Below are 26,544 nucleotides of genomic sequence, written 5' to 3' on the forward strand. Positions count from 1 at the left end.
TTACTTTTATTTTTATTTTACTTTTTTATTATTTTACTTTTTTTATTTTTATTTTTTTTATTATTTTACTTTTATTTTTACTCTTATTTTATAAGTAAAAAGTAAAATTAAAAGTAAAATAAAAGTAAATAAAAGTAAATTAATACTATAATATAGTAATAATAAAATAATAAATAAAAGTAATATAATTTTTATTATTTTACTTTTATTTTTATTTTACTTTTATTTTTTTTTTAAAGTATTTTACTTTTATTTTTATTACTTTTATTTTTATTTTGACTTTTATTTTTGTATCATTTTGACTTTTATTTTTTATTATTTTATTTAAAATATTTGTATTAGTTGATTGCATATATCAAAGTCTAATAGTTAACAATAGAACATGTTGCATACAGCATATTGTAGTAACTAGAACTATAATTTCCAATACATTTGGTGGTGATGAAGTTATTTGTTATTGTTGTTATTCTGGTGTCGCTGCGTCGCCTCGCTGCAACCAGATCCAGATCCAGATCCAGATCCAGATCCAGTGACACAGCGTCGGGATGAGATGAGAGCTGCTGCTGGATGAGAGGAGCTGCTGGTCGGGACATGTCCGAGTAGAAACCTGCTTTATTATCCAACACGTAGCTAAAGCATTAAACCCTCCCGTGTTAAAGATGGGGAAGTGCGGCATCACGTCGTCAAAGACGGTCCTGGTGTTTCTCAACCTCATATTTTGGGTAAGTTTGGAGGTTTTAAAAGCGTGCGTCACCAGCTAGCTGTAGCTGAGTGTAGCTGTGCTAGCTGTTAGCTGTGTGTGTGTGTGTGTGTGTGCAGTCAGCTGCTCGACCTTTGTTTAACCAGGGAGGGATTAGTTTGAGAAGGCAGAAGGAAAGATATGCTTTTTAATGTTTATTTATTTACTGCTAACAAGTCATTGTTAAATGAAGTATCTTATAGTACATTTAGAGTGAAAAAAGACAATTTGCCTGCTTAATAAAGATGCAATGTTGACAGTGGAGGAATGTACTGCAACTTTTGAGGTAACTGTTTCTATGTTAGTATATCAAATAAAAGAGTAAAAGTACAACATTTTGCATGCAAAATCTAGTTGAGTTGAAGTAGAAAGTAGCTTAAAATTGATATACTAAAGTAACAGTTACCTCAGAGGTAGCCTACTTCTAAAATATGATGTATTATTGTAGGTTAAGCTGCCCACACAATAGTTAAAATTAGCCCCACCTTGCAACCAGCTGCAACATTAAAGTGATAAATGCATCACTAATTTTCATTATAATCCAGTAATGATATATATATTATTCTGAAATGGAGCATTCTGCATAATGACTATTTTTACTTTTGGTACTTAAAATGTACTGCAACTTTTGAGGTAACTGTTACTTTAGTATATCAAATAAAAGTAGTGGAGTAAAAAAGTACAACATTTGCCTGCAAAATCTAGTGGAGTTGAAGTAGAAAGTAGCTTAAAATTGATATACCAAAGTAACAGTTACCTCAAAAGCAGCCTACTTATTAAAATGTGATGTGTTATTGTAGGTTAAGCTGCCCACACAATAGTTAAAATTAGCCCCAACTTAACCAGCTGCAACATTAAAGTGATGTACACATTAATGCATCACTAACCTTCATTATAATCCAGTAATTAAATATATATATATATATATTATTCTGAAATGGACCATTCTGCATAATGACTATTTTTTACTTTTGGTAATTTAAAATATATATTGATGCTAATACTTTTGTACTTTTACTTAAGTAAGTATTTTTTTTTACACTGTGGTGCTGCTATTTTTACTGAAGTAAAAAATCGTAATACTTCTTCCACAACTGTATGCAATGCAGTGATGATGCAGTACTATACTATTAATCTAGTACCTAGTATACAAATGATCTAAAGTTGGCTACACATTGATGAACTACAACATCAAAATGCTCATACGTTATATTGTATATTTATTCTATTACAAATTAATTCTATTATATATTATATGTATTTGTCAGTGGTAAAAATACAAAAAAACAGAATAATTTAATATTCTTTAATAATAAAACACTTTAAAAAAAGTAGCTATTCTGCATGGTGAGTACTTTTACTTTGATAACGTAAGTACATTTTGCTGATAATACTTCTTTACTTATGCTTTTTACTTTACTTTTTGAATTCAGGACTTTTAAAGGAGTATTTTTGGACTATTGTATTTCTACTTTCACCCCACAGCCAAGAGTAGGTTAACCTTAATATCCACCAAGCAGCAGAGAATGATTACTTTATTTTGATTATTGCAGAAACATTCAAGAAGACAGCTTAGTTAACATGGTTCAATATACATTTTGAAGTTAATTGTTCATCTTATATTGACAAAAGGCCCTCAGGTCGTTTTGGTAAACTGCAGGTTCAGGTTAGCCCCCTACGACTCCTTTACAAGTAAAAGTCATGCAAATGCAAAAATATATGTCTCACCAGCAAAATGTATTAACTACACTTTATAGAAATTATCTATACTCTGTTGCTAAATTATTGTTACTGATGCATTAATACATAAGTAGCATTTTAATGTTGGAGTAATTTGAGGTGGAGCTAATTTTGACTACATACTTAAGGTCTGGGCAGTTACACTGACAAAAATCTTATCAAAATGTAAAATCTGAAACAGCAAAGTAACCGTAGCTGTCAGATGAATGTAGTCGATCAAGAAGTACAGCATTTTTCTCAGACTGGTAGTGCAGTTAAAATTAGCATCACACAGAAAAAGTAGCGGAAGCTTGTACTTAAGTAGAGATATTATGTATGAGGTTACTTTTCACCACTGAGGATAAGTGTAGGCCTACCGGCAGTGATGATTGGCCACTGTATGTTGTTAGATAATGAGCAAATAACCATCCAAAAACCAATCATAACATACTGTTTATTGTCATGTATATCAATGGTGCAGCAGAACCCAGACACTTTTAAAAATGTGCAAAAATGCACAGTAAAATGTGTTTTGTTTCACCCTATTGCAATGTCTTGGTGTGGTGTGATGATGTGTTACTTCTTGCTCTCCCTTTGTGGTTCGGCTTGAGTGAAATGTTGATGTTTCTGTCACCCTCAGGCAGCTGCAGGCATCCTGTGCTATGTTGGAGCCTACGTCTTCATTACATACGACGACTACGATCATTTCTTTGAAGACGTGTACACTCTCATCCCAGCAGTGACCATTATTGCAGTTGGAGCCCTCCTTTTCATTATTGGGCTCATTGGATGCTGCGCTACAGTCAGAGAGAGCCGATGTGGTCTTACAACGGTCAGTCAACCAGTTTACACATTTAGCGCAATAGATGAGGGTACTAAAGTCCTTGTGTAGTAAGTGATTAATCAAAGATGGACTTTGAAACATTATGAAGAGAAGGGGGGGTATCGGGATTAGGGCTGGCCAATATGGTCAAAATCGTCTATCACAATATAGGCCATTTCATATCGCTATAACGATATATATCACAATATAGCATGTTTTTATGGTAAGTCAAAAAATAAATAGTCTATAACCACATGCTAAAGCCTATATTTGTACTCTTCCATTGAAGAACGTTAAATTATCCTATTGAATTATCGCCCAGCCCTTTTCAGGATGCATTAGACCAGGGTAATAACATATCAAATTTGACAAAAGCATTTTGTAATTTTTCATACCTAATTAGACATTAAGCAGAAGTACAAAACTTCAGAAGCCATTCAAGATTTTAGATAACAGCACAAAACTGCACCTATCATTCAAGCCTTTTCTCACAAGTCGTAGTAATCTGTCTAACTTGAACATGCAAGTGTCAGACAGTCAACTAAATATGCGTGCGAGTGTTTGTTGTCTCTACATCTTACAGCTTGAAATTCAATCCACAGTTTGTCGTCATTCTCTTGCTGGTTTTCATGACGGAAGTGGCAGTGGTGGTTCTCGGATATGTTTACAGAGCAAAGGTGAGTAAGTCGAAGACAAGCCAGTGCGTGTTTGTTTTTCTTGAACTTATTTGAAACTTATCTTGTGACCCAGCAGATCTTCCAAATAACGTCCACAGGAACAGTCTGTTAAACAAAGATAACCTGATCTAATCTGCTTGTGTTCGCAATCATGTTGGTTTGTACCGTTCAAGGAGATGTGTCATCACATGTCACCCTTCTTGACCATTGGCAGGTTGAAAATGAAGTTAATATTTCTATCAAGAAAGTGTATGATGAGTACAACGGCACCAACAGCAATGCACAGAGCCGTGCAATCGACTACATTCAGAGACAGGTGAGGACAGAATGTCTCCTCTGTAAATCAGATATAGTGATAATATTGTTTCACCTGCATTTCTGTTAAACTGGTCCCGACTGAGAAAATAGTTAACTGTTTTCATTGTTACAGCTTCAGTGTTGTGGGATCCACAATTACTCAGACTGGCAGAATACACACTGGTATGAAGAATCCAAAAACAACAGCGTACCCATCAGCTGTTGCCAAGCTAACGTTGGAAGCTGCACAGGGTCCCTCACTCATCCTGATGATCTCTACCAAGAGGTAAAACAACCTCTAAATGTGTTACGTTTTCATACCAAATACCTCTTCTGTTTAAAGAGGAGTGACTCGTTACCGGTTTGTATGTTTTAACTTATTCTGTGTGTGTGTGTGTGTGTGTGTGTGTAGGGTTGTGAAGCTCTGGTTGTGAAGAAGTTGAAGGAGATCATGATGTATGTCATCTGGACTGCACTGACATTTGCTGCCATCCAGGTATGTAACTTTCATCAAGATACCATGTTTTGTAGGACATCACCGGTTTTCTGTAGAATCGGTATTCTCTTATTTACTGGACCTTTGCTGCATTTAATGTAATTCTATTAGGATGTTGAGCAGCAGGCTCCCAGGTGAAGTAGTGAAATGATGAGATTAATGTCTGCAGCGTTATCTTTAGTGTTTTATAACAAAGAGATACTATAAAAATGTGGCAGTATTAGTTTTTCTACAGTACCACAGTGTCCCGTCATCCCGGGGACGATAGAAAATTCCCCTGATAATGCTATGTTGTCAACAACAAATCATGTTGAAATCGTCCGGAGGACAGTTAGTAACGTTAGCTGTTAGCAACCGGTGGGCAGCACAGTCCTGCTTGGCTAAATAACGAAACTAACAGCTAACGTTAACAGAGGTTGTATTGAATTACATTATGATGCATTCAAGCTCTATTCAATAAAAGTGAGTATTGGGCGGAGATAAACTATAACGTTATCATGATGTGTTCATATGTAATCTTGTAAAATTTAGTTTTTGGCGAGAAATTTGAGGCGTGTCAGGGATTAATAATAAATTCCCCAAAACTAGTTTGCAAACAGTAATAAAGGAGTGTATGTTGAAGTACACGGCACGTATTGTTTTGTTTTTCGTGGAATTTCACGGGTATCGGTATCGACTACTAAATGTCTGTTTAACTTGCAGTATGATTTTAAAAAGTCATAGCGCGTACATCATTGTTCTACATGCTTGAGAAGATCAATACCACTCTCATGTCTGTCTGACAAATGTAAGGCTACAGCCAGCAGCCGATTAGCTTAGCTTAGCTTAGCATTTAGTTTAGCTTAGTTTAGCTCTGCACCGGCCAAGAAATAGTCTGCTTTATAACACCCCATAAAACGACAACTTGTTGTTTTTACACTTTGGTTTTTGTATGGATTAAACAAATGAGATGTAATGTGTTAAATTAGCTTTAGAGGTGCTGGTAGGTGGATTTCTGTGGACAGAGCGAGGGTAGCTGTTTTCCCCCTTTCTATAGTTTTATGCTATGCTAACGGTCTCCTAGCTCCAATTACATATTTACCGTACAGACATGAGAATGGTATTGATATTCTCATATCTCTCTCAGTAAGAGAGCAAATAATTCCCCAAATGTTTAACTATTCCTTTACTTATTTGGTTCTATTTGTTTTCCATCTCACTATTGGTACTATAATACTGAAGTCCAAACAAAGTAGAGTTTCTGAATGGTTGTAACTGACAAGTATATAAACAGATTTCAAAAAGCAAAAACACTAATAAGGTATCTCTTTCTTCTAGATGCTGGGGATGTTGTGTGCCGGTATCGTACTGTGCCGCAGAAGCAGAGATCCTACCTATGAGCTTCTTATTACAGGGGGCACCTATGCATAAAGGAGAACACATTTCTCACCATAACACACTAACACACCATGACACACTTTCAGAATTAATATACGTGTCATTGGTGAGAGCATGAATCTGTTACCACACTAACCTTAACCACCAACTACACTAGAGTTATATATTTGACCTGTTTTTCCCCCCAAAAAAAGCTATAGACCAAATTCTTTAAAGGTCAAAGTAAATGAGATGTAGAAAGCATTCTGTTGCTGTGAGGACGGCGCCTCATTCTTTATATGGAGTGAAGTGCGGACAGGGTAATTTACTCATATGTTAGTTTGCACTATGTGTATGGCTTTGAATATTTTATATTTAAATGAATTTTACCTTTTACCTCCACTACTACTACTGCTACTACTATTCTAGAAATAGTGGACACCACAGCCCTAAAGTGTGTAACTTAACCGGCTTCTGCTTTTCTGATCTTTCTTTTAATAATCAAGCTTTTTGAGTAGTAGTAGTAATGCTTTCTCAACTCGAGATAGACTTTGTCCTATTAGCTGTTCTGTTTGTTTTTGTCTGAACAGTCCACTGATGGTAGTTTTAGAATTTGATTTGCTGACATGTAGCAATAGCAAGACTCAAGAATGTAAATAAAATGGGGGGAAAGTTTGAAATCGAATGTGTTTTCTGATTTATTGTTTTAAAGAGGACCTATTACACTTATATTCCGGTTCATACTTGTATTTTTGGTTTCTTCTAGAACATGCTTACATGCTTTAATGTTAAAAAAAAGCTTTGTTTTTCTGATACGTACTGTGCTGCAGCACCTCTTTTCACCCTCTGTCTGAAACTCAGCTTTGTTTGAGGGCGAGCCAAACTAGCTGCTAGGCTGGTTTTATGCAAATGGATTACTTGGTGACATCACGAAAGGAAAGGCGTGACTTTAAGCAAGGCGTTTCAGGCAGTTCAGTGTTTCTGTGGGGGAGAGGAACTCCCTTTGGCGTGGACTTTGTAACTTTGCAGACCTTTTAAATACACAAAAAACTATGTAACACACTAAAGGAAAGGGGGAAAAGCACAAAAGCATAATATGTCCTCTTTAATTTCTCTGACAGAAATTTGTCATCTTTACAAAGAGATAAAATTGCTCCACCAAATGGGATTTTTTTTCTTTCTCTCTGTTCAGACAAAGCTCATATTCATAAGTCAATTTGGTCCCAAAAAAGCGAGGTCAAAGGTCAGGTGTTTCCCATGAGGGAGGGGTGTAAGAGGTTCACATATTCAGTGAGATGGTTTCATCTGTTTCTAATCTGTTATGCTTTGTAGCTTTGCTTCTGCAAACTTGGTTACCATGGGCTCAAAATGTAACACACACACACGCATGCATATTATATTATAGCTCTTACTGTAATCTCTAGATGTAGTTGTATCTGCTTCTGGAACATCTTGTGACCACCAAACAACCATTGTAGACCTTTTTATACACTCTTACTGTAAAATGGTGGTAAATAGACTCCGCTTTGGTTATTCGATAGATAGCAATGTATCACCTGTTGCAGAGAAACCAGATACGCTTGACTGCTCAGCCACATGACCCAAGAATAGTGCTCACTTGCATTTCACCTACTTTGTTTGGACCGTTCTGGTCCTCTAGTTAGCGGGGGCTAAACACAATGTTGATCATGTTAGAGCTGCAACAATTAATCAATTGGTTGTTGACTATTAAATTAATCGCCAACTATTTTGCTAAAAGATTTATTGGTTTGATTAATTTAAAAATTCTCTGATTCCAGCTTCTTGAATGGGAATATTTTCTGGTTTCTTTTCTCCTCTATGACAGCAAACTAAATATCTTTGAGTTGTGGACAAAACAAGACATTTGAGGACGTCATCTTGGGCTTTGGGAAACACTGATCGACATTTTTCACCATTTTATAGACCAAACAACTAATCGATTAATCGAGAAAATAATCAACAGATTAATCGACCATGAAAATAACAGTCTTTCATATTGAATTAATAAATACAAAAGAGGCCCATTCACAAACAATTATTCTTTTTAACATTCAAAATAGAAACAGTAACCACACATAGAAATTATATACACGCTAACAACAGAAATAAAACATTTTGCCCAACATTTAGGACTGCAGATATACAAGAATACCACAGTAGCATATGAATAAACTTAGTGCAGTGACCTTGTGCAAAAATATCACGTAATCTCCCAGCTGTCATTGGTATGAGGAGCTCTCAACACGCCAGCAGTAAGGGCAAAGTCATATGAATATGTGCCATAGCAATAAATAATTCATCATTCAACACTGTGTCGTGCTACTGTATGTGACAGCCCCTGTCTGTAGGATTATTATGTGATAAAAGTGTCTTTCAAATTATTCTAACAGTTTGAGGTTTTGTAGAAAAAACAAGAATAGCCCTGTGAAAACAATCAGCATCTCTGCCACAGTGTCTTTTATGATACTACCATAGTGGGCTACTCGTAGGGGCTTTAATGATGCACGAAACACAAATATGAACAACAAATAAGATCAAACTATAATTTGAAATGACAAGACCTTTACAAAATATTACATGAAGTAGTCCTACATATGGCTGTCAGGGAAACTCATTCTTGGGCCAGGTAAGAGCCTGGGACCAAACCAGTAAGGCCATTTCTTTTCACCGTCCACCAGCCGTCCTCCCCTTGATCTATGACGTCCACATTGTCCCCGACACACACAGAGAGCTCATCATCACCCTGAACAAAAGAACAGAAACATCCAGTCAACAGTTATCCTTTAAAATGAACAAGAATTAGAACATTTGAATACGTCTCATCTAGAAGCTGACCTGTGCCGTATAGTCGTACACGACCTTGTACCCGTCACTGCTTGGCTGGGACACCTGACACCCAGGAATGGACGCGTATACTCCTTCTGATGTTTCTGTTTGACAGGATTTCAGACATTATCAGCACTGGTTCACTTAGTGACTCAGCTGATAGTAGAACATCTCATCAGAATCATTGGCAAGCTGAACAAATTATTTGATGTTGGTGGTGGTGACTTAAAGCTGTGGTTCCCAACCCTTTATTTTGGCCGATGTACCCCCTCAGCCCTGTCATCACTGTCACCCTTCATCGACACGACCTGTCACGTTCCAAGTGTAACATTTTTAAGGTGAAAATTATAATTATTATAAAAAAAAAAAAAAAAAAGAATACATCTACAGAGCTTTTAGGAAGGTGCAGAATAAAAGTATGGCTTTTTTCTCAAAAAAGATTATTGTGATTGAATCATTTAAAAAAATTTGCGGGTCCAAAAAATTAATGTTTTGTTTATCTCTGTGGAAGATATCTGATATTTGGTTCCCACTTCTAACAAGACTTGTGAGCCAATAGTAAAACGACGTTGGTATCACGATAAATGGCAGAGATTGACAGTAAGTGCCTGGCAACGACTTGTTGTGAAGTAAATGCAATGGAACAGAGGAGGGAGAATGAGACGTCTAGTGGCTGAATATATCAATAGCACCTTTAACCTGGATTTTAGTTGAGACTGTTGTTAAATATGTAAAAGTGAATACTCTCAGCCTTCCCTTAGGGCTCTGGGTTGTGATTTCCTTTTAAACTTCGATCTCAAAATATTCTGTCTCTAATTTTATTTACGTTGTAACTTGGGTCTTGAAAAATTGTGTCTGTAATTTTATTTATCCTATTTTATCACTTTTAATTGCATGGCGCTTCTGTGTAAATTGTTTTAATGTTGTATTATGATTGTTTTACCCTTTATGTGACGCACCTTGCGATTTCGCTGTATTGTAAAGTGTGATATATAAATTAAATTCATTTCTTTTTTATTATTGTTACGTGATCGTGCAATTGTCGATGTGTAGGCTTTTTTTCAAATAAATATACTTCACGCCTCACATAAATTTATAATCCTACTTTGTGTATAATGTTGCTCCCAAACACATAAATGTGAATATGAATATCTTTTTTACCAAATCATAACTTTTTAATTACCTGAACTCCATAATATTTCCACATAAGCTCTTGTAACTGCATTGCTCTTCAATGTATAACAATAACAGTACAGAACAACTGATAAACTACAATTAACCCAAATAGTGAGCACAATAACTGCTGGAAGTTTGTGTAAAATAAGCGATTTTGGAGGAATTTTGAACAGATTATTTCCTGTAAATATTGCATCAGAGATGAGGTTTCCTGTTATTTTTAGGACCTTTTAATACAAAGCTTAACTTTTAACAATCATACATACTTAATAGGCTTCTTTTGTGACAAATTCAGTGTTTTCTTCTCCCTGACGCTTGGTCATTGTTCTATTTGCTCTTTGGTTGTTTTAACTGAATTTATATCTTAAATAACTATCTAAATTTTACAAATAACAATTTCATTAAATTTCTTCACAGAAATGAATGAAATGCTGAAGTATAGGCCAACTATAATAATAAGTCTTACACCCCTTGAAATCAAGAAGGCCTTGCGACCCCCCGAGAAGCCCCTAGTGGGGGTCAGGACCCCCAGGTTGGGAACCAGTTCCCTGGAGAAAAAGGACCCCTAGTTGTGAATCACTAGTGTGAAGAATAATAACTACAGTATGTAACTTATAGTTGCTCTTTACTACACCGTGTGTTGCAAGTAGCTTTCACAATCATATCTGTCATCATTTTGGAAACTGCAGTGTTACTTGAATGACTTTGGTACTATACCAGCAGGTTGTGCAACTGGTTCATTGATGCTCAATTTGGAGCCACTGGAACAGTTCGATTGCAGAAGATTTGAGAACCTACAAATTGGGGAAAGTACTCGGTAAGAAATACACAAAAGACATTACGAAATAATCATCGTCATCATCATTAATTTGGTAACAGTGATTTCCATTGTGTAATTCTGACTTTTTCATCACTCCTCCTACGAATCCAGCACTGCCATTTCTGTCGTCTCTAGCATTCCCCTCGTAGTAATTCTGGTATTCAATTGGAGCTGTGGAAATTCAAAAAAGAAAATAAATAAATAAAAAACTAATGCTTCAGGGGCGATGCCTCTATCACCTGTATCCCAAAAGTGAAACAGTTTTTAGCAGCAGCTGAGAGATAATATTAAAATGTCCTCTTGGAACATATTCAAATCCACATCAGGAGAGCCGCCGGGCGGCTGGGCGGGTGCCTACCTGAGGGGGTCGAGCCGGTGCTTCTCATGTCCACAAAGCAGTTGTTGTCTGCGATGATGTCACACTTTTCCAGCATTTTCCTCACATCCTCATAGCACTGAAAGAGCAAATTGTCCACAGTGAATTTAAAAAAATACAGCACAGTATATTGGAAAGCCTATCCCATAAAGTACAGATGTGTTAGAACAGCTGCACACACCTCATCAGCTTGCACATTCTGCATTGATAAATGGTTACAGTGCACCCACAACGCATTCCTTAGTACGCTGAGGCGATCTTCTTCCTGCTGCTGAAACATCTGCAAAACAGTTTGATTGGAAAAATAGTGAATAATGCAGAAACACAGTACATTTACAACAGTGTACTGTATGTACACTTCTGAAATTGATGCAACAGGAAACTTCTTGCACAACAAAAGCATCCAGCATGACCTTTAGTCTAGTCTGCGATCTTTCGACTCTGTAACTGTTTCAATGAGATGATGATTTCATATTTTTCTGTCTGTTTGTTATTAAAAAATGGTTAAAAATGTAATAAATCAAATGTTAAAAGGGAAACGATGGTTAAAATGTGTCACCTTCAAATAATGATAGGTTAAAATGTAGTGCTCTTTATGTAAGGTTTTATTTGAGTTGTAGAGTGTAACGGGTCCCATGACCAGAGTTTCGTTAAGGGCACGACTGTGGCATTAGGGGTAAGAACCAACATGGATGCGGAGGAAAGACATGTGGCCCCAAAATAAGCACATGCACATGGTCCAAGAGGCGCACATGGTAATTGTCGTTAATTTTGTTTTATATTTACGTATATAATGTTTGTTGACGTGCCTTTAAATGGACAATGTGATCCATTTTCAGTAATTTTATTTGATTTCATCACATTTGTGTTGTGCTAATGTGTTTGGGCCAACAGACGTTAGCTTGAGAGACTTTAACATAACTGAGAGATGTGTATTTGAAACCTTTGTCTTTTATTTTTTTGTAGTTTTCACGGTGTTTGCTGAAGAAAACAGAGAAATAAAATAAAACTTCAAAAGACATTATTTCATCAGACCAGTGTAGCTACAAACTCATAGCTGTCATTTGAGTGCTTTTTAAGGCTTCATATTTTCAAATGTATTATGTCAACTGTCCTTCCTGTTTGTTTCCTGGTTTCTTTGGGTGCATGTGTTTTGTCTTTTGTTGATGTTTTCACATGAAGGAAGACTTTGTTGCAATTTTTTGCATATTATGACTCACTTTCTCTGCTTATATTAGGAAGTATCACACATCCTCATTGACAAAACAAGCCTCGGGTATTGCCACTCTTGGTCTAACTTTGTGCATTTTGAAATAAATCAAGCTGAAGTGTGCATTCCTCACTTGATCAATACAGCGAGAGGAGAAACACAGCTTCTAGTGTCATACTTTACCTCACATGTGTTGCTATGTGTTGAATCCCACTCTTGACGAGTCCTGTCAAGCTGCTCGATGTTTGACTTGTACTGTTTGTCTGAAGACAAGTTAAAGAAAAGAAAATCGTCTGTAACACTTTAATAAACGTGGTGAGGTTTTATTCATATACTGCATCTAATTCTATTTATGGAATCCTCAGTAAAAGGGAAGTAAATGAAACCACCATCCTCAAAAAAATCTTTCTGGTAAACCATAGCGGCTTCCTACATGAAACGACAAAGTTGAACACCACGCTGCTATTAACTGTCCTTACCAGCCTCCTCTGCAGCTTCTCTGCACTGTTTAGATTTGTTATTTATCTGAAAAACAAAAGAGAATACAAAATTACACATTGCCTTTATATCTTTAAACATGTAGTTTTCTCAGTAAAAGGAAATATAGTTTATTGCATAAGTGCTTTGACATACAGTAACCTTTGTAAATTACATTCTAAATCAGAAGAGAAACTCACAACTTATAAATGACTACATTAAAGGGACTGTTTGTAACTTCTTGCACGTATAAATCATTGTGGGTTGGTGTCCCATGCGCGCTCGCGTGTGGCTACGCTGTTCAGACAAGACTCCAACACAAACTACACCGAAGCACCAAAACCGCAAAGTTATATCTGGTGAAGCCCGTCTTGCAAAATAGTGTTGGCCGCAGACGTAGTACGTGGGGGAGACAATAGCTTTGGTCTCCAGGACTGGAGTCTCTGCTGTACTTTGCTCCTCTGCCTGCCTGCTTGCCTGCTTGCCTTCAGCGCTCCACTCTCACGTGCATGCGCACATTACACACTGCAGAAGACTCAGTTTAGCTCTGAGAATATCTAGTGAATGTACAGTGGACGTTTGTGCAGAAATAAATGCTGCAGGTCCTCCAGACCAACAGAGGTTTCCCTTGTCTTGTGAAGTGACGGAGCTCCGCAGTGAGTAACGTTATCGTCTCCGACCAAAACTCTGGTGTCTCCCCTGTTCCCTCCGGCTGCAGTCGAGAGGCTGAGGCAGGAAAAGCCAACACTAGGATCAGCATTGATTCATGGAGAGTCCTTCGTCTGGTCAGCTAACATTACTGCCAAGCATGTGAATTATAGAGTGATATTGTGGTTTTAGCTGACTTGTGTTTCCTCACTGTTTTGAGCGATGCTCGTTCATGTCTATGTAGAGCGAGCACAAGCGCGAGCAACAGGACGCTGACTTTCGTTGACTTAATGGCCACAGGTGTCGCTGTTAACAAGCAATTTCTGATTCTTACAAACAGTCCCTTTAAATAATAAGTTAAAGGGAAAAGATAATTGAATTTCCTAATCTGTCAGTGTTGTGGAGTAAATGGAATAACTGTCAGTGCTGTTTGACAACAACAGCAATTCGTATCAGTAGCGCGACATTGCATGGACATTCCATGTGTCATGAGTACGCATTTTAGCCTTTTTCGCGTGTCATTTGTACGCCACGCAAACATCTGTTAGGTTTAGGCAAAAAAACACTTAGTTAGGTTAAGGAAAAACGTCATGGTCGGTCTTTCTTGCTTTTTATACTACGTAACCAACTCTTACCGTAGCATTTATACGTGGATGCATTTACATTGCAGTCAGTACAGGACACATGTCGTACAAATGACACGCGTAATCAAGAGAGGCATTCTTAATGCCTTGCCTATCGTGGCATTCATACAACTTTTCGTGCCAACAGGCTTTGTATCCAGTAGTTGAACTTTTGAAATGATATTTGCATATACATAGATACTGGATTTTTCCAGGAGGAAGTAGTAGATTGTTTGAGAGTTGTTTTTCACAAGGACATTTTTTTTTTTGCGGAAAAAACGTATCTGACACAGATTATTATTCAAAGCAGAGTAGTTTTATAAAACATGTCTGTAGGGGATCTTTAAAGATTCACTGGTTGGATGTATTTTAAGAGAAAAAAAACAGCACTCATCCTTTCAGAGCACACATGTCAAACTCAAGGCTCGCGGGCAAAATCCGGCCCCTTGCAAATTTTGATCCGGCCCCCATATCAATTTTAGGTTCTCAATAAATTTGAGACACACACAGGCATGCCTCCACTGTCTGTAAGCTAGTGAACACAAAATGGAACAAAAGATTAAAGTTGATGCTGAAGGCTGCAGTGAGTTTTGCTTGGCTGTAAAGTTTAAATGTAATTTTTAGGGTTTTATGTGCAGCCGATTGCATGCCAGAAAGCTAGGCTGTATGGGACATGTGAACTACATGATTAAAGGGCTTTTACTTTTAGTTTTTTTTTTTTTTATTAAATGCCACACACAACATATACCACAGATATATGGGCAGATTTACCTTCTCGATCTGTTTGGGAGTGGCTGTGGGAGTGTTGCCCATCTTCTCAGCAGTTTGCTCTGCCTCATCTGCCTCCCTGCAACGCTGATCGTAGGATTTTTTCGACTGGGAGGGAAACAGAACAGAAACCATATGAAACTATATCACGCATGCGTTTGTTCATCAGCACTTCGCTCTATGAACCCCTGACAGGAAAAGGGGTGGGGGCGGTGGCGGGGGGGGAGGAGGAGGAGGGCAAGTTCAGTCAAGTAAGAGATGGCATGTATCTGCAAAAAAACAAAACAAAGGGCAAAACTTCACTTCCTTTTTCTAACCTGAGAGAAGTATAAGCTCCTAAAAGTGCCTATCACGTCAGTGTGATGTGACATGGCATATATGTTATGACTGTCATTTACTGGTTGCAAAACCATCTTCCTCTTATACAGGTTATATAATTATAATAATATACACAGCAATGCTCCTCTGCTCTTCAGGATGCACATTTATTGCACATACAAGCAGGAAGTAGCTTAAAAAATCCCCCTGAGATAATGCAGGCTGTTAACCACAGCTATATAAAGAGTAAATAAACTCACGTAACCTGAAATCTCTGTAAAACTGGTAACAAGGGCCTCCACACACACAACAAGATCTAATCATACAGATCATAATGATCATATGAATTGAACTTACTTCTATTGTTTTTTTGTAGAGGGAGACTTTTGTCTTCTGGACCTTCTCCATGATGACGTCAAACTAAGAAGTGAAGAACAAAACATCACCATCATCAGAAAACCGCAGCGAGAGAGGCAACTCTTTTTAGATTTCCTCTTATAAGAAAAAAAGGCTTTTCATTGGCACCTTTTTTCTCTGTTCTTTCTGTCGCTCTCTGAACTGCTCCATTCTCTTCACCTCCTCCTTTAGGAATCCAGAAAGCTGGATGTGCAAGTCTCCTACTTTTTCAATTTCTGAAAAACACCAAAACATGCAAGTAAAAACTCAGAACTGACTGAGACGTGTATGAAGCACACAGGAATAATAGGGCAGGAAATATATCCGGTGCTTACGTCTTCTCATTTCATCAAAAGATGTTCTCAAAGTGCTGTGAAAACAAAATGAGTGAATACAATGTCATTCTTTTTCTCATGCAATGAAGTCCAATACTGCAGAATAAATGTATTGCTTAGAAAGGTAGACACACTGATGCGTAGTATAGTACATCAATGCTCAAATACACCCACACACCTACCAGATCTCAGATAAACCCCCAGCCTTGCGGGCAATTGTGACCAGTTCCTTGCCGTATTTCTCCTCTGCTGATGCCCTACATGGACAAAAGCACAATAGAGCTGAACCACATTTTACTTAGGTCACTTTAATCATCTGTCAAGTACAATTCATCAGAAATGTGTGAGCCCACCTCATTTTCAAGATCTCCTCCATGTCTTTGCATGTCCGCCGACCATCATTAAGTCTCTGACTGATAGTCTCATACCCAATATTACTGACGAAGTCCACTCCCTGCAACCATAAATACCAAACTATAACACTCATACTGTCAGTGATAGAGGAAAAAATGTTCATAGGGAGTCTCAGCCTTAATACAAACCACACATAATGTTAGATTTTGGAATAAAAGTTGAAATAAATGCTGTTAATACAAAATGTTTTAATACAAAAATAAAATGTATGCTTTGGTAAAGAAGGTTGCGCTTCAACAACGGGATTCATAGTCGAGTGCTGGACCCAATAAGTCCAATAAGCATAATGAAGAAGGACAAACTACTAGCATTTCACTTTTTTTAATTGGCTCACATCACAATAGACATACGCTCGATATAGTACATGTTTATTGTGATGTGAGCCAATTAAACAAGTGAGATGCTAGTGTTTTGTCCTCCCTGATTTTGAAATTTGTGATGTGCTACCCTATCACATTTTTATACAAAATTAAAGTGTTACTATTTCTTTATTGCTCAGTGTTTAAAAGATCCAAATGATCGCCGTTAGGCTAATAGCTGATGATTTAAATGATGCTCAAGTTCAAGTTTTACTTTCATGACCTCTGTGATTTTCCACAGAGATATTGTGGTCGTATCTCATCAAGAATGGAAACTGTTACAAGATGAGGTCTGAATGGAAAGCAGCCAAGTGGGAGGAGTACCTAAAAAAAAAAACCCTCTCGTGTAAAAGTACTCTTACTTTGCTGAAAATTAACTAATGTGGAAGTAAAATTATCTGATTCAAAAATCTCTGATGTTCATTTATATTGTTGCTGGGGGACATTTGGCACGAGAGCGCTGATAGCAGAATGAGAATAAAGACGAAACAGGAAGCACACAACTTCACAATGTAAACTGAAGCTACAGATACAGTTACACTAATTGTTGTTTCTGACTGGCCAGTTCCTGATGCTTTGCTTGTGGTAATTGTAAAAGTTAAATTGTAAAAGAAAAAGTAAATTGTAAAATTTGGTTACATGAACATTTTGAGTTCTGGTCTATTGCATAGTTGCACACACACGTGTTAACAGGTGCTCTCTCAAAGGCACATAATGGGAGGAAACTTTCAATAACGATACAGAACAGACGGTTACTACCATAACACTATTTTATAAACTTTGTACTGAGAGAGAGAGCTGTTTAGTTTGTGTGACACACCTAGTTTCAGATAAAAACTCTACTCAACCCAGAGATAACAAATCAATTGTATTGCTTATCATGACTGCACACATTAAAAAAAAATATATATATATAGTTAATGTTTTAATCCAAGCAACAATTCAGTACAAGTTCAGTGAGTTTCAAAATGAGAAAAAGGAAATAAATCAAAGAAGATTATAAGTCTAGAGACAGGATAGAGTGTTTAGCTAACTGTAGTCAACGAAGCAGATAACTAAATACATTACTAGTGCATGGTACCATGGATACTGTCCATACAAAAAGCATAAATACAGTAGCAGTATAAAGGTACACTACAGATATTACCTCAAAACTCCAGTGAACATACCGAATACAACACTGACTTCACGGCTCAGTAATAATAATTCATTGTCAACTTGAGCTCTGAACATAAACATAAAAAAGTAGTAGATTAGTAGAATCCCACTGACTCACCCAAAAGGCATCTTTAAATTGTACCGTCATCTTTGGAAGTGGTTAAAATTAGTCCCTGTTGGAGAATCCACTCTAACTTGAAGTCCCTTTGTAACGACAAGCAGTGTAACAGGCTGTTGCTCGGTGCAATTGAAACGGATCATGACACATTCAGGAAACCAGCAAACAGCAACACTTGCTCACTTGCTCATTTGATTTAAATGAGGAAGAGCTGCAACATGTCAGCAGTTACCACAGCTGGACTGATACTCCTGTCAGTTCACTTTTGGCACATGTGAAAGGACAACTAATGATGATACACAGCTAACCTGTTGTATAAATGTAATCAAAACAAACTCCAAGTGGTTACAATCATATCTTCAGTTGAACCTCCCTGTTCTTCAGGAGTATGTGCATGTAGAGTGGATACAATAAAAGGAATAGCTCACAATATTATGCAATCCAATCAAACAGCCCTGCAACACATACTAGTTTATGAAGCTTCCGATTTTGTGTTGCAATATATGCTTTCCTGTTCTTTTGTCCAAGTCACGCAATGTTGCAAATGATTGCAGATCGACAATGGCATAAATCCTATGACTGACTGATGTCGAAGTACAACACAGGAAATAAACAGCATTACATCTTCATGGAAACAAATGAGAAAAAACATAAAGTATAGTTATAGTTCATCATGTGATACGTGCAGCTGTCTGCCGTAGTCCGTCACTTCACTGTTCATGAATGTTTCTTCATTTTTCAAAACTTCAGCCTCTGAGATCAGCCCGTCTCCATCGTGGTCCATTTCCTTTACGAGGTGAAGAGCCTGTTGATGACATGAGAGCAAAACAAGGAAAAGAAAGCAGTCAATATGCTGCCATTGCATCATGGAGAGAAATCATATATAATCCTGTCAAGCAATAGCTAAAGGAGCATCGATTTGTATTAAAAAGGAACTATTATGCTCATTTTCAGGTGCATACTTGTATTTTGGGTGTCTACTAGAACATGTTTACATGCTTTAATGTTCAAAAAACACTGCACCTCTTATCACCCTCTGTCTGAAAAGCTCTGTTCGAGCTCCTGCCCATCCCTCCCAAAACACCCAGTCTGCTCTGATTGGTCAGTTGGCCCACTCTGTTGTGATTGGTCAACCGAACCAAACTCTTTGGACTCCGCTCCAGCTCCGCTCTAAGGTCCCGATCACACAGTGAGTGCGTTTTAGCAGCCTCAATGTGGGGCAGCTTTTTTGTAATTGTTTCAATGAGATTGAAGTGTTTTGTGTTTCGGGAGCACCTCGCGTTTATCTGCTCTGTGTGCCTTGCATTTTTACTGGAGCGCCCTGAACGCCTCGAGTTGAAAAAAAAAAATTAAACTCTGAGCAGAAAAGCGCCCGATGTCATTTATGTTTTTTTCTCATTGTGGAGACTTTTGCAGGATACCTAGAGCTTTATGACTTTACCAACCGAAGCTACCATCATCTGAACAGAACACAGCTATTAACAACTATTATCTATTTGGGTCACGCACAGTTCATGGTTTGTAATAAGGTCAGGTTAGCACTCATTTGGTGGTTTCCTAGTAACATATAAGAAAAAATTGCTCTGTCTGATCGGGCGACAAAAAGGCAGTGTGGTGCGCCTCGCTTTTTTCACCTGCAAAACACACTCTGTCTGATCAGGGCCTAAAAGCTTTGTCAGAGGGTGTGACAAACTAACTGTCAGGCAGGTATTATGCAAATGTTTTACTTGGTGACATCACCACGTTATGGAAGAAAAGGCAGGCAAAGCGTTTCAGGCAATTCAGGAGCAGTGTTTCTGTGGGGGAGAGTAACTTCCTTTGACAATGACTTTTGGTTTTGTAACTTTGCAGACCTTTTACATGCACAAAAAAATATATATAACACACTAAACGAAAATGAAAAAAATCATAATAGGTCCTCTTAAAAACTCAAGAATTTTGTGTCAATATTATTTTGCCATTATGCCAACAAAATCTGGGCACACGTCGGGACAGTTGAGTCTCACCTCCTCTCTTGCTGAGCCGTAGCTATTAGGCGCAACCCAGCGGAGCTGCTCGTCTCGATTCAACTGGCCATCCTTATCTTGATCGTAGATATCTTGAAACCGCACTGTTTCCTCAATCTCCCACTGTGAAGGGGAATCCTCTGATAACAAAATAAAGTGTTAACATTGCAGAGGAAACCAACAACAAACAGATCCTTCTATGTTTTAAAAGAATCGCTGTGGTCTTACCATCACCACGAACATCTCCAATAAATTCACTCAGACTGATGAGTCCATCTTTATCGGTGTCATAATCAGTCAACACATCTTCAATGGCAAAATCCTATTAGGAAAAAAGGGTAAATGATTCAATTTTAACATGAAATAAGAAGGGCACTCTCATCATGGGTGGAAGAATGCATTATCATATCAGGTTTTGCAGGAGTAGGAGCTAAACTCGTCTTACGGCCATGTGATCCACTTCAGACGGGTGGGTGAAGGCAAGAAACTCTGTCACATTAAGCCCGGGTGTGCCGTCCACATTAGCAAAGTCAAAGCGCCTCCTCTCCTTCAGTTGGAGCTAAAGGGGATATGTGCCTATGTTAAGGTATTTCAGATAAATCAAGCTGTGTGATTCTTAACAGGATAATAAAAGTATACCTACGTGTCTGAGAGACTCTTGCTCTGGATCCTCCAGAACAGCGCCGTCATCAAAACTAAGGAGCTGGTCATGAGTGACCATGTTGTATTCCTCCCATGTTACAACACCATCTTTGTCAGTGTCGAACTCAGGGAAGCGCTCCTTTACATCATCCAGAGCATATTTTCTGTAGACGTACTGAATCCATAGCGTGATCTCCTCTGTTTAATAAAAACACAGCAGCACTGAGTATGACCTTTCATCACTTCTGTTTAACTTTGCTTCCTTTTCAAACGTTGAGAGACATAAATGTACCTGCATTCAGCAGATTGTCAGCGTTTGTATCAATCCGCTTCACAATTTCCATAATCTTTTTCCTCTGTTCTGCTGGGCTGAGTGTCTTCATCTCCTCTGTGTCCTAGAAGTGCATAAAACAGGTACAGCGAAGAGTGAGCAGGTGATGAATGAAGATTAGAAATTGAGCTGAGGAGTGTAAGATAATGAGTCAAACATATGTAGAAACCTCATCTCCCAGCAGGATGTTCATGTCATGTTCAGGGTTGTGCTGCTCGTCAATATAATGATCTTCATGATGTTTATGAGAGCTTTGTCCAAATCCAAACTGAAGTACCAGCAGCGATACCAGCACTGCAGAGGGCGCCATCTGTTGAGTAACACAATTATTTAACAGCAAAACAAATGAGTGAATGAACTGAAACACTACAAAGTGCTATTAATTAGTTTCCAGGGTAGGTTTCTAGTTGCAAACTCAAATGACCAACCATGGCCAAACAGAGCAGTCACAATGCAACTGTGCTACCTTGTGGTCAGCTGGTGGAAGTTCACCCTTACCAAAAAAAAAAGTATTCAAGTGTGCTATTAGTATACTTCTTTAAACTTAAAATAAGCGAGTATGCTTTCAGTTTACTGTTTATCTACTTATCAGAGATACAAAATTATACTTAAGTTTACTTGGCTTATACTGACAAGTATACAGAAAAGTATATTTGACTTATGCTTACTTTTTGATAGAGTAGCTTATTAAGAGTGTGTTAGAGTTTATAAACGTGTGTTTTGATATGAATTTACTTCAATTCATCAAGAATTTTCTACGTTTTTCCATTCTCCGTTCACCGATGGGAGAAAATTTCATCACAAAACATAAAGTCAAATAGAAAAAGGAGCAAGTCTCTTTGTGCAATCCATAAACCATTGGCTAAGTACTATAAGTTAAAGAAAATGTACAAGTATACTTGCAGTAAAAACTATTAAACTAGTAGTTTACTGGGAGTATACTTTGAAGTGTATTTTCATAAACTAAAATGTTTGCTACAAGTATATAACAGTATAGCTATAAGTTCACTTGTAGTATACTTCACTTCATAGTATAGCATGCTTTACAAAATAGATGTAAACTAGTTGTGCACTCAAAGATTACTATTCTTACACTTAAAATTATACTTTTATAAACTAAAAAGTGGGCCAATTTAGTCCCCAAGAAGTATTGAAGTAGTACACTTAAGTATACTACTAGTACATTGATATTAGTATATATACTTGATCTTTATCTAAGTTTACTTCATAATAATTACTTGAAGTATACTAGTTTTAGGGCAAACAAACCAAACTTAATGTTGCATGAAGATGAAACCTGCTCATGTTACATCTACAGGAACAAGTGCCTATAAGATGAAGAGAGGTAGAAAGCCTGGTATGTAAACACGAGCTGTCTTGTCTGCAGTAGTTCCTGTTGATGCTTTATGTGAGACAGGATGAGACAGAGAGACAAACAGGCAGAATGGAGGACAAAACCAAAAGCATCAGCCAAAATAAACAGACACAGTTAAAGACAACACACACGAGCTCATAATAAAGAAAGTGTGTCAAAGCTGATGAATACACGAGATGGAAGATGTTGTTATTACCGTCAAAGAACCTACACTGATGAGTCCTCTGCTCTGTTGACTGTGTCATTCACCCGAGACGGATATGCGTGTACTTCCGGTGACACATTTCAAAATAAACGTTATGTTATTCTGGTGCATGTCAAACTTTTTTTTTGGAACTTTAAAGGGACTGTTTGTAAGAATCAGAAATGCTTGTTAACGGCGACACCTGTGGCCGTTAAGTCAACGAAAGTCAGTGTCGGGCTCGCGCTTGTGCTCGCTCTACATAGACATGAACGAGCATCGCTCAGCACAGTGAGGCGACACACGTCAGCTAAAACCACAATATCACTCTATATTTCAGCTGTTTGGCAGTAATGTTAGCTGACCAGACGAAGGTCTCTCCATGAATCACTGCTGATCCTAGTGTTGGCTTTTCCTGCTTCAGCCTCCCGACCGCGGTCGGAGGGAACAGGGGAGACGCCGGCACCCGGTCAGAGACGATAACGTTTCTCGCTGCAGAGCTCCGTCACTTCACAAGACACGGAAAACCTCTGTTGGTCTGGAGGAGCTGCAGCACTTATTTCTGCACAAACGTCCACTGTACATTTACTAGATATTCTCAGAGCTACTAACTCTTCTGCAGTGTGTAGTGTGCGTGCATGCATGTGAGGTGGAGCGAGGGCAGAGGAGCAGAGTACAGCAGAGACTCCGGCCCTGGAGACCAAAGCTACGGTCTCCCCCGCGTCCTCCGACTGCGGCCAACACTGTTTAGCAAGACGGGCTTCACTAGATATAACTTTGCGATTTTGGTGCTTCCGTGTAGTTTGTGCTGGAATCTGAGTCTGAACAGCGTAGCCACACGTGAGCGCGCATGGGAGACCAACCCGGTAGATTTATATGTGTAAGAAGTTACAAACAGTCCCTTTAAGTTGCGTACTTGGTGTATCTATACTGGAAAAACAAAGTTCGGAAACTTGTGTTTGGTGGATTATTTCTCTGTTGTCTCAATGCTAATTGGCATTGTCTTTTACATGGTTGGAAAGCCTGTTTATTTATCTTCACAATGATGTCCAACTTGTAAGGATCATGCATTTGTGGGATGAGCAGCACAGCTGATTATGTGGGTAGCGCCCAAACATTTTTTTGCCAAAATGCTCTGCCAATGGTAAACAGTGTATTCTAATAAGGCTACCAGGAAGCCTGCAATGACTGCCTTTCACCGTCAGGCCAGTTTGCGCTGGTGTCGACAACACAGACAATGGAACCTGAACATGTGGGGGAATGTCATGTTCAGTGATGAGTCCAGGTTCTGTCTGCCAAAGTTGGATGGCAGGGTCAAAGTATGGAGACGACGCGGAGAACGCTATGCTGATTGTTGCACCGATGGAGTAATAGCTTTTGGTGGGGGCTGTGTCATGGTGTGGGGCGGCATCTCCCTCACTGGCAAAACAAGGCTTCTCATCATTGAAGGCCATCTCAATGCAGTGAGATATCGGGATGAGATTCTGCAGCCAGTGGTGAACCCATATCTCCACAATCTGGGACCTAACTTCATCCTCCAAGATGACAACGCAGAGCCAGGGTTATCACAGACTACCTCCACAATGTGGGAGTAGAGAGAATGGAACGGCCTGCCAAGAGTCCAGACCTCAACCCAATTCAACACTTGTGGGATCAGCTTGGGCGTGCTGTATGTGTTAGAGTGACCAACACAACCACGCTGGCTGACCTGCAACGAATCCTGGTTGAGGAATGGAACGCCATCCCACAGCAACGTGTGACCAGGTTGGTGACCAGCATGAGGAGGAGGTGCCAGGCTGTTGTGGCTGCGTATGGATCTTCCACCGCTACTGAGGCTCCTGACGGTGTATTAAATTAATAAAGTGTAGACTAGCCAATATGTCTTGTTTGTTCATTGTTACTGATAAAGAGTTCAATCATCCAATCCACCAAACAACTCAAAAGAAGAGTCAACACCAACAGGAGAATACACTGTTTACCATCGGCAGAGCATTTTGGCAAATCTTTCTTGGGCGCTCCCCACATAATCAGCTGTGCTGCTCATCCCACAAATGCATGATCCCTACAAGTTGGACATCATTGTGAAGGTAAATGAACAGGCTTTCCAACCATGTAAAATACAATGCCAATTAGCATTGCAACAGAGAAATAATCGACCAAACACAAGTTTCCGAACTTTTTTTTCCAGTTTATTTGGTTTCAATAGAGAAAGGTCTGCTTCCACATGCTTTTATTTTGAAGGCAAGTTCTCTCCTCCTCTGGTTTCCGGCTGCCTGTAGTTGACTTGACAACACTGAGCGATCAACCAAACGTCCCGCCCGATCTACACGGTTGCCATGGTAGACAATACGAAGTCCCGCCCCTTGACCTAAACTACACTCTACGTGATTGGCTAGCGCGTATGTCATCATGACGTTACGGCGATTTCATTGGCTAATCCCACCGCTCGTCAAAAATGTAAACTCAACTGAACTTCCTGCTTTTGTTAGGTTGTCCTCGCACACTGTCATGTTGTTAACCTGACATGTTTTTCCATCAACTCTGACACAACAAGACAACCGTGTCCGTAAGGCTTTTTATTTCTCAGAGCAGTTGAACATTACGCTGCTGGGTCGATGTCTAAAGATAACCGTCATGATGGACGGCGGAGAGGAGCAGGACAGCACCGCCTGGGCCCGAGAGCTAACCAAGGTGGAGAGCAGGGAGGCAGGGAGAGGTCTGGCAGCAACAGCTCAGGATCCTCTCACGGAGGAGGCAAGAAGAACGCCTCCATGACTGCTTTAATGGTACGTAGTGACATGTTAACAGCTGAAATACAGCAGGGGATCTAGTCAAGGGCGTTAAAACACCCATACACTCCTACTGGCTAGCTTTGAGCTAAGTGACTGGATAGATTGAGGATGAGTTCAGTCAGCTGATCCAGTTACAGTAGGAAAGGAGCATTTTAGGGGGACCTGTGTGCAAACATGGTGGTCCATGTGTGTTTCCCAATTCACCAGCACCCAATTGTGCATTGCTTACTAAATTATGATAAATAGCCTTGTAGGATTTGTGAGAAGATGAGAAGATGCTAATGCATCATGGGATTTGTGAGAAGATGCTTATGCATCATGGGATCTATGTGTGTATATGTAAGATTTGTGAGAAGATGCTGATGCATCATGGGATCTATGTGTGTATATGTAAGATTTGTGAGAAGATGCTGATGCATCATGGGATCTATGTGTGTATATGTAAGATTTGTGAGAAGATGCTTATGCATCATGGGATCTATGTGTGTATATGTAAGATTTGTGAGAAGATGCTGATGCATCATGGGATCTATGTGTGTATATGTAAGATTTGTGAGAAGATGCTGATGCATCATGGGATTTGTGAGAAGATGCTAATGCATCATGGGATTTGTGTGTGTATATGTATTGTCATGTCAGTAGATAGATAGATAGATAGATAGTAACTTTATTGATCCCGAGGGAAATTCAAGTTTCCAGCATCACAGTTCCATAGTGCAAAACATGTTAGTAAAAAGGCAGTAAAAAAGTTAGTAGTGCAAAGTACAAAGTACAAAAAAATACACCAGATATAAAAATACAGGGAGATGAAGAAAACTGTTAAAACTGAGTATAGTGCAGTGTAACGCCAGTAGCTTAGTCTATGAAAGTGCACTGTGTGCATTATTGTCTGTCCTGCAGACCGTCCCCCCCCCCTCCCCTCCCTAGAGAGGTGTTGTACAGTTTTTGATGGCCCGGGGGACAAAGGATTTCCTGATTGTGTCTGTGGAGCAATTGGGGAGCAGCAGCCTGCCGCTAAACAGACTCCTACGTTTGGTGATGACGGCGTGCAGAGGATGGCAACAATT

The 26,544-nt window shown here is 38.8% G+C and overlaps 4 protein-coding genes across 7 annotated transcripts in view; 2 read left to right on the plus strand and 2 right to left on the minus strand.

Annotated features, from left to right (window-relative positions):
• Positions 1-522: 522 nt before the first annotated feature.
• tspan3a (tetraspanin 3a) lies at positions 523-6,789 on the plus strand. Its single transcript, XM_037768093.1, has 7 exons — positions 523-722; positions 3,099-3,290; positions 3,884-3,958; positions 4,173-4,274; positions 4,389-4,541; positions 4,668-4,751; positions 6,069-6,789. Exons 1-7 carry the CDS (start codon positions 660-662, stop codon positions 6,159-6,161), a joined length of 762 nt encoding a protein of 253 aa, XP_037624021.1. The 5' UTR covers positions 523-659; the 3' UTR covers positions 6,162-6,789.
• Positions 6,790-8,152: 1,363 nt separating this feature from the next.
• pstpip1a (proline-serine-threonine phosphatase interacting protein 1a) lies at positions 8,153-18,285 on the minus strand. 2 transcript variants are annotated; one of them, XM_037767775.1, is made up of 15 exons: positions 18,151-18,285; positions 16,455-16,555; positions 16,284-16,358; positions 16,102-16,136; positions 15,896-16,002; positions 15,728-15,790; positions 15,056-15,160; positions 13,016-13,061; positions 12,720-12,799; positions 11,508-11,606; positions 11,309-11,405; positions 11,034-11,121; positions 10,848-10,924; positions 8,964-9,058; positions 8,153-8,871 (listed from the first exon to the last, which is right to left on the minus strand). In XM_037767775.1, exons 1-15 carry the CDS (start codon positions 18,178-18,180, stop codon positions 8,740-8,742), a joined length of 1,230 nt encoding a protein of 409 aa, XP_037623703.1. In that variant the 5' UTR covers positions 18,181-18,285; the 3' UTR covers positions 8,153-8,739. The 2 variants fall into 2 exon arrangements, with proteins under 2 accessions (XP_037623703.1, XP_037623704.1); XM_037767776.1 differs by lacking the exon at positions 18,151-18,285 and having other exon boundaries at positions 16,280-16,358; positions 16,455-16,489.
• On the minus strand, positions 17,779-22,827 carry rcn2 (reticulocalbin 2). Of its 2 annotated transcripts, none has more exons than XM_037767777.1 (8): positions 22,701-22,827; positions 21,299-21,439; positions 21,091-21,193; positions 20,800-20,996; positions 20,602-20,715; positions 20,385-20,478; positions 20,157-20,296; positions 17,779-18,955 (listed from the first exon to the last, which is right to left on the minus strand). In XM_037767777.1, exons 2-8 carry the CDS (start codon positions 21,437-21,439, stop codon positions 18,812-18,814), a joined length of 933 nt encoding a protein of 310 aa, XP_037623705.1. In that variant the 5' UTR covers positions 22,701-22,827; the 3' UTR covers positions 17,779-18,811. The 2 variants fall into 2 exon arrangements, with proteins under 2 accessions (XP_037623705.1, XP_037623706.1); XM_037767778.1 differs by having other exon boundaries at positions 22,676-22,723.
• A 2,308-nt stretch (positions 22,828-25,135) lies between these two features.
• The window catches only part of scaper (S-phase cyclin A-associated protein in the ER), a 75,532-nt gene continuing 74,123 nt past the window's right edge, over positions 25,136-26,544 (plus strand). Inside the window, exon 1 of one of the 2 annotated variants that reach the window (XM_037767036.1) lies at positions 25,136-25,471. In XM_037767036.1, coding sequence (XP_037622964.1) covers positions 25,301-25,471 — 171 coding nt within the window. In that variant the 5' untranslated portion in view covers positions 25,136-25,300. The remainder of the gene's footprint in view (positions 25,472-26,544) is intronic. The other variant, XM_037767033.1, reaches the window with a different exon arrangement.

The sequence above is a fragment of the Sebastes umbrosus genome, chromosome 4 (assembly GCF_015220745.1).
Source record: "Sebastes umbrosus isolate fSebUmb1 chromosome 4, fSebUmb1.pri, whole genome shotgun sequence".
NCBI classification, from domain to species: Eukaryota; Metazoa; Chordata; class Actinopteri; order Perciformes; family Sebastidae; genus Sebastes; species Sebastes umbrosus.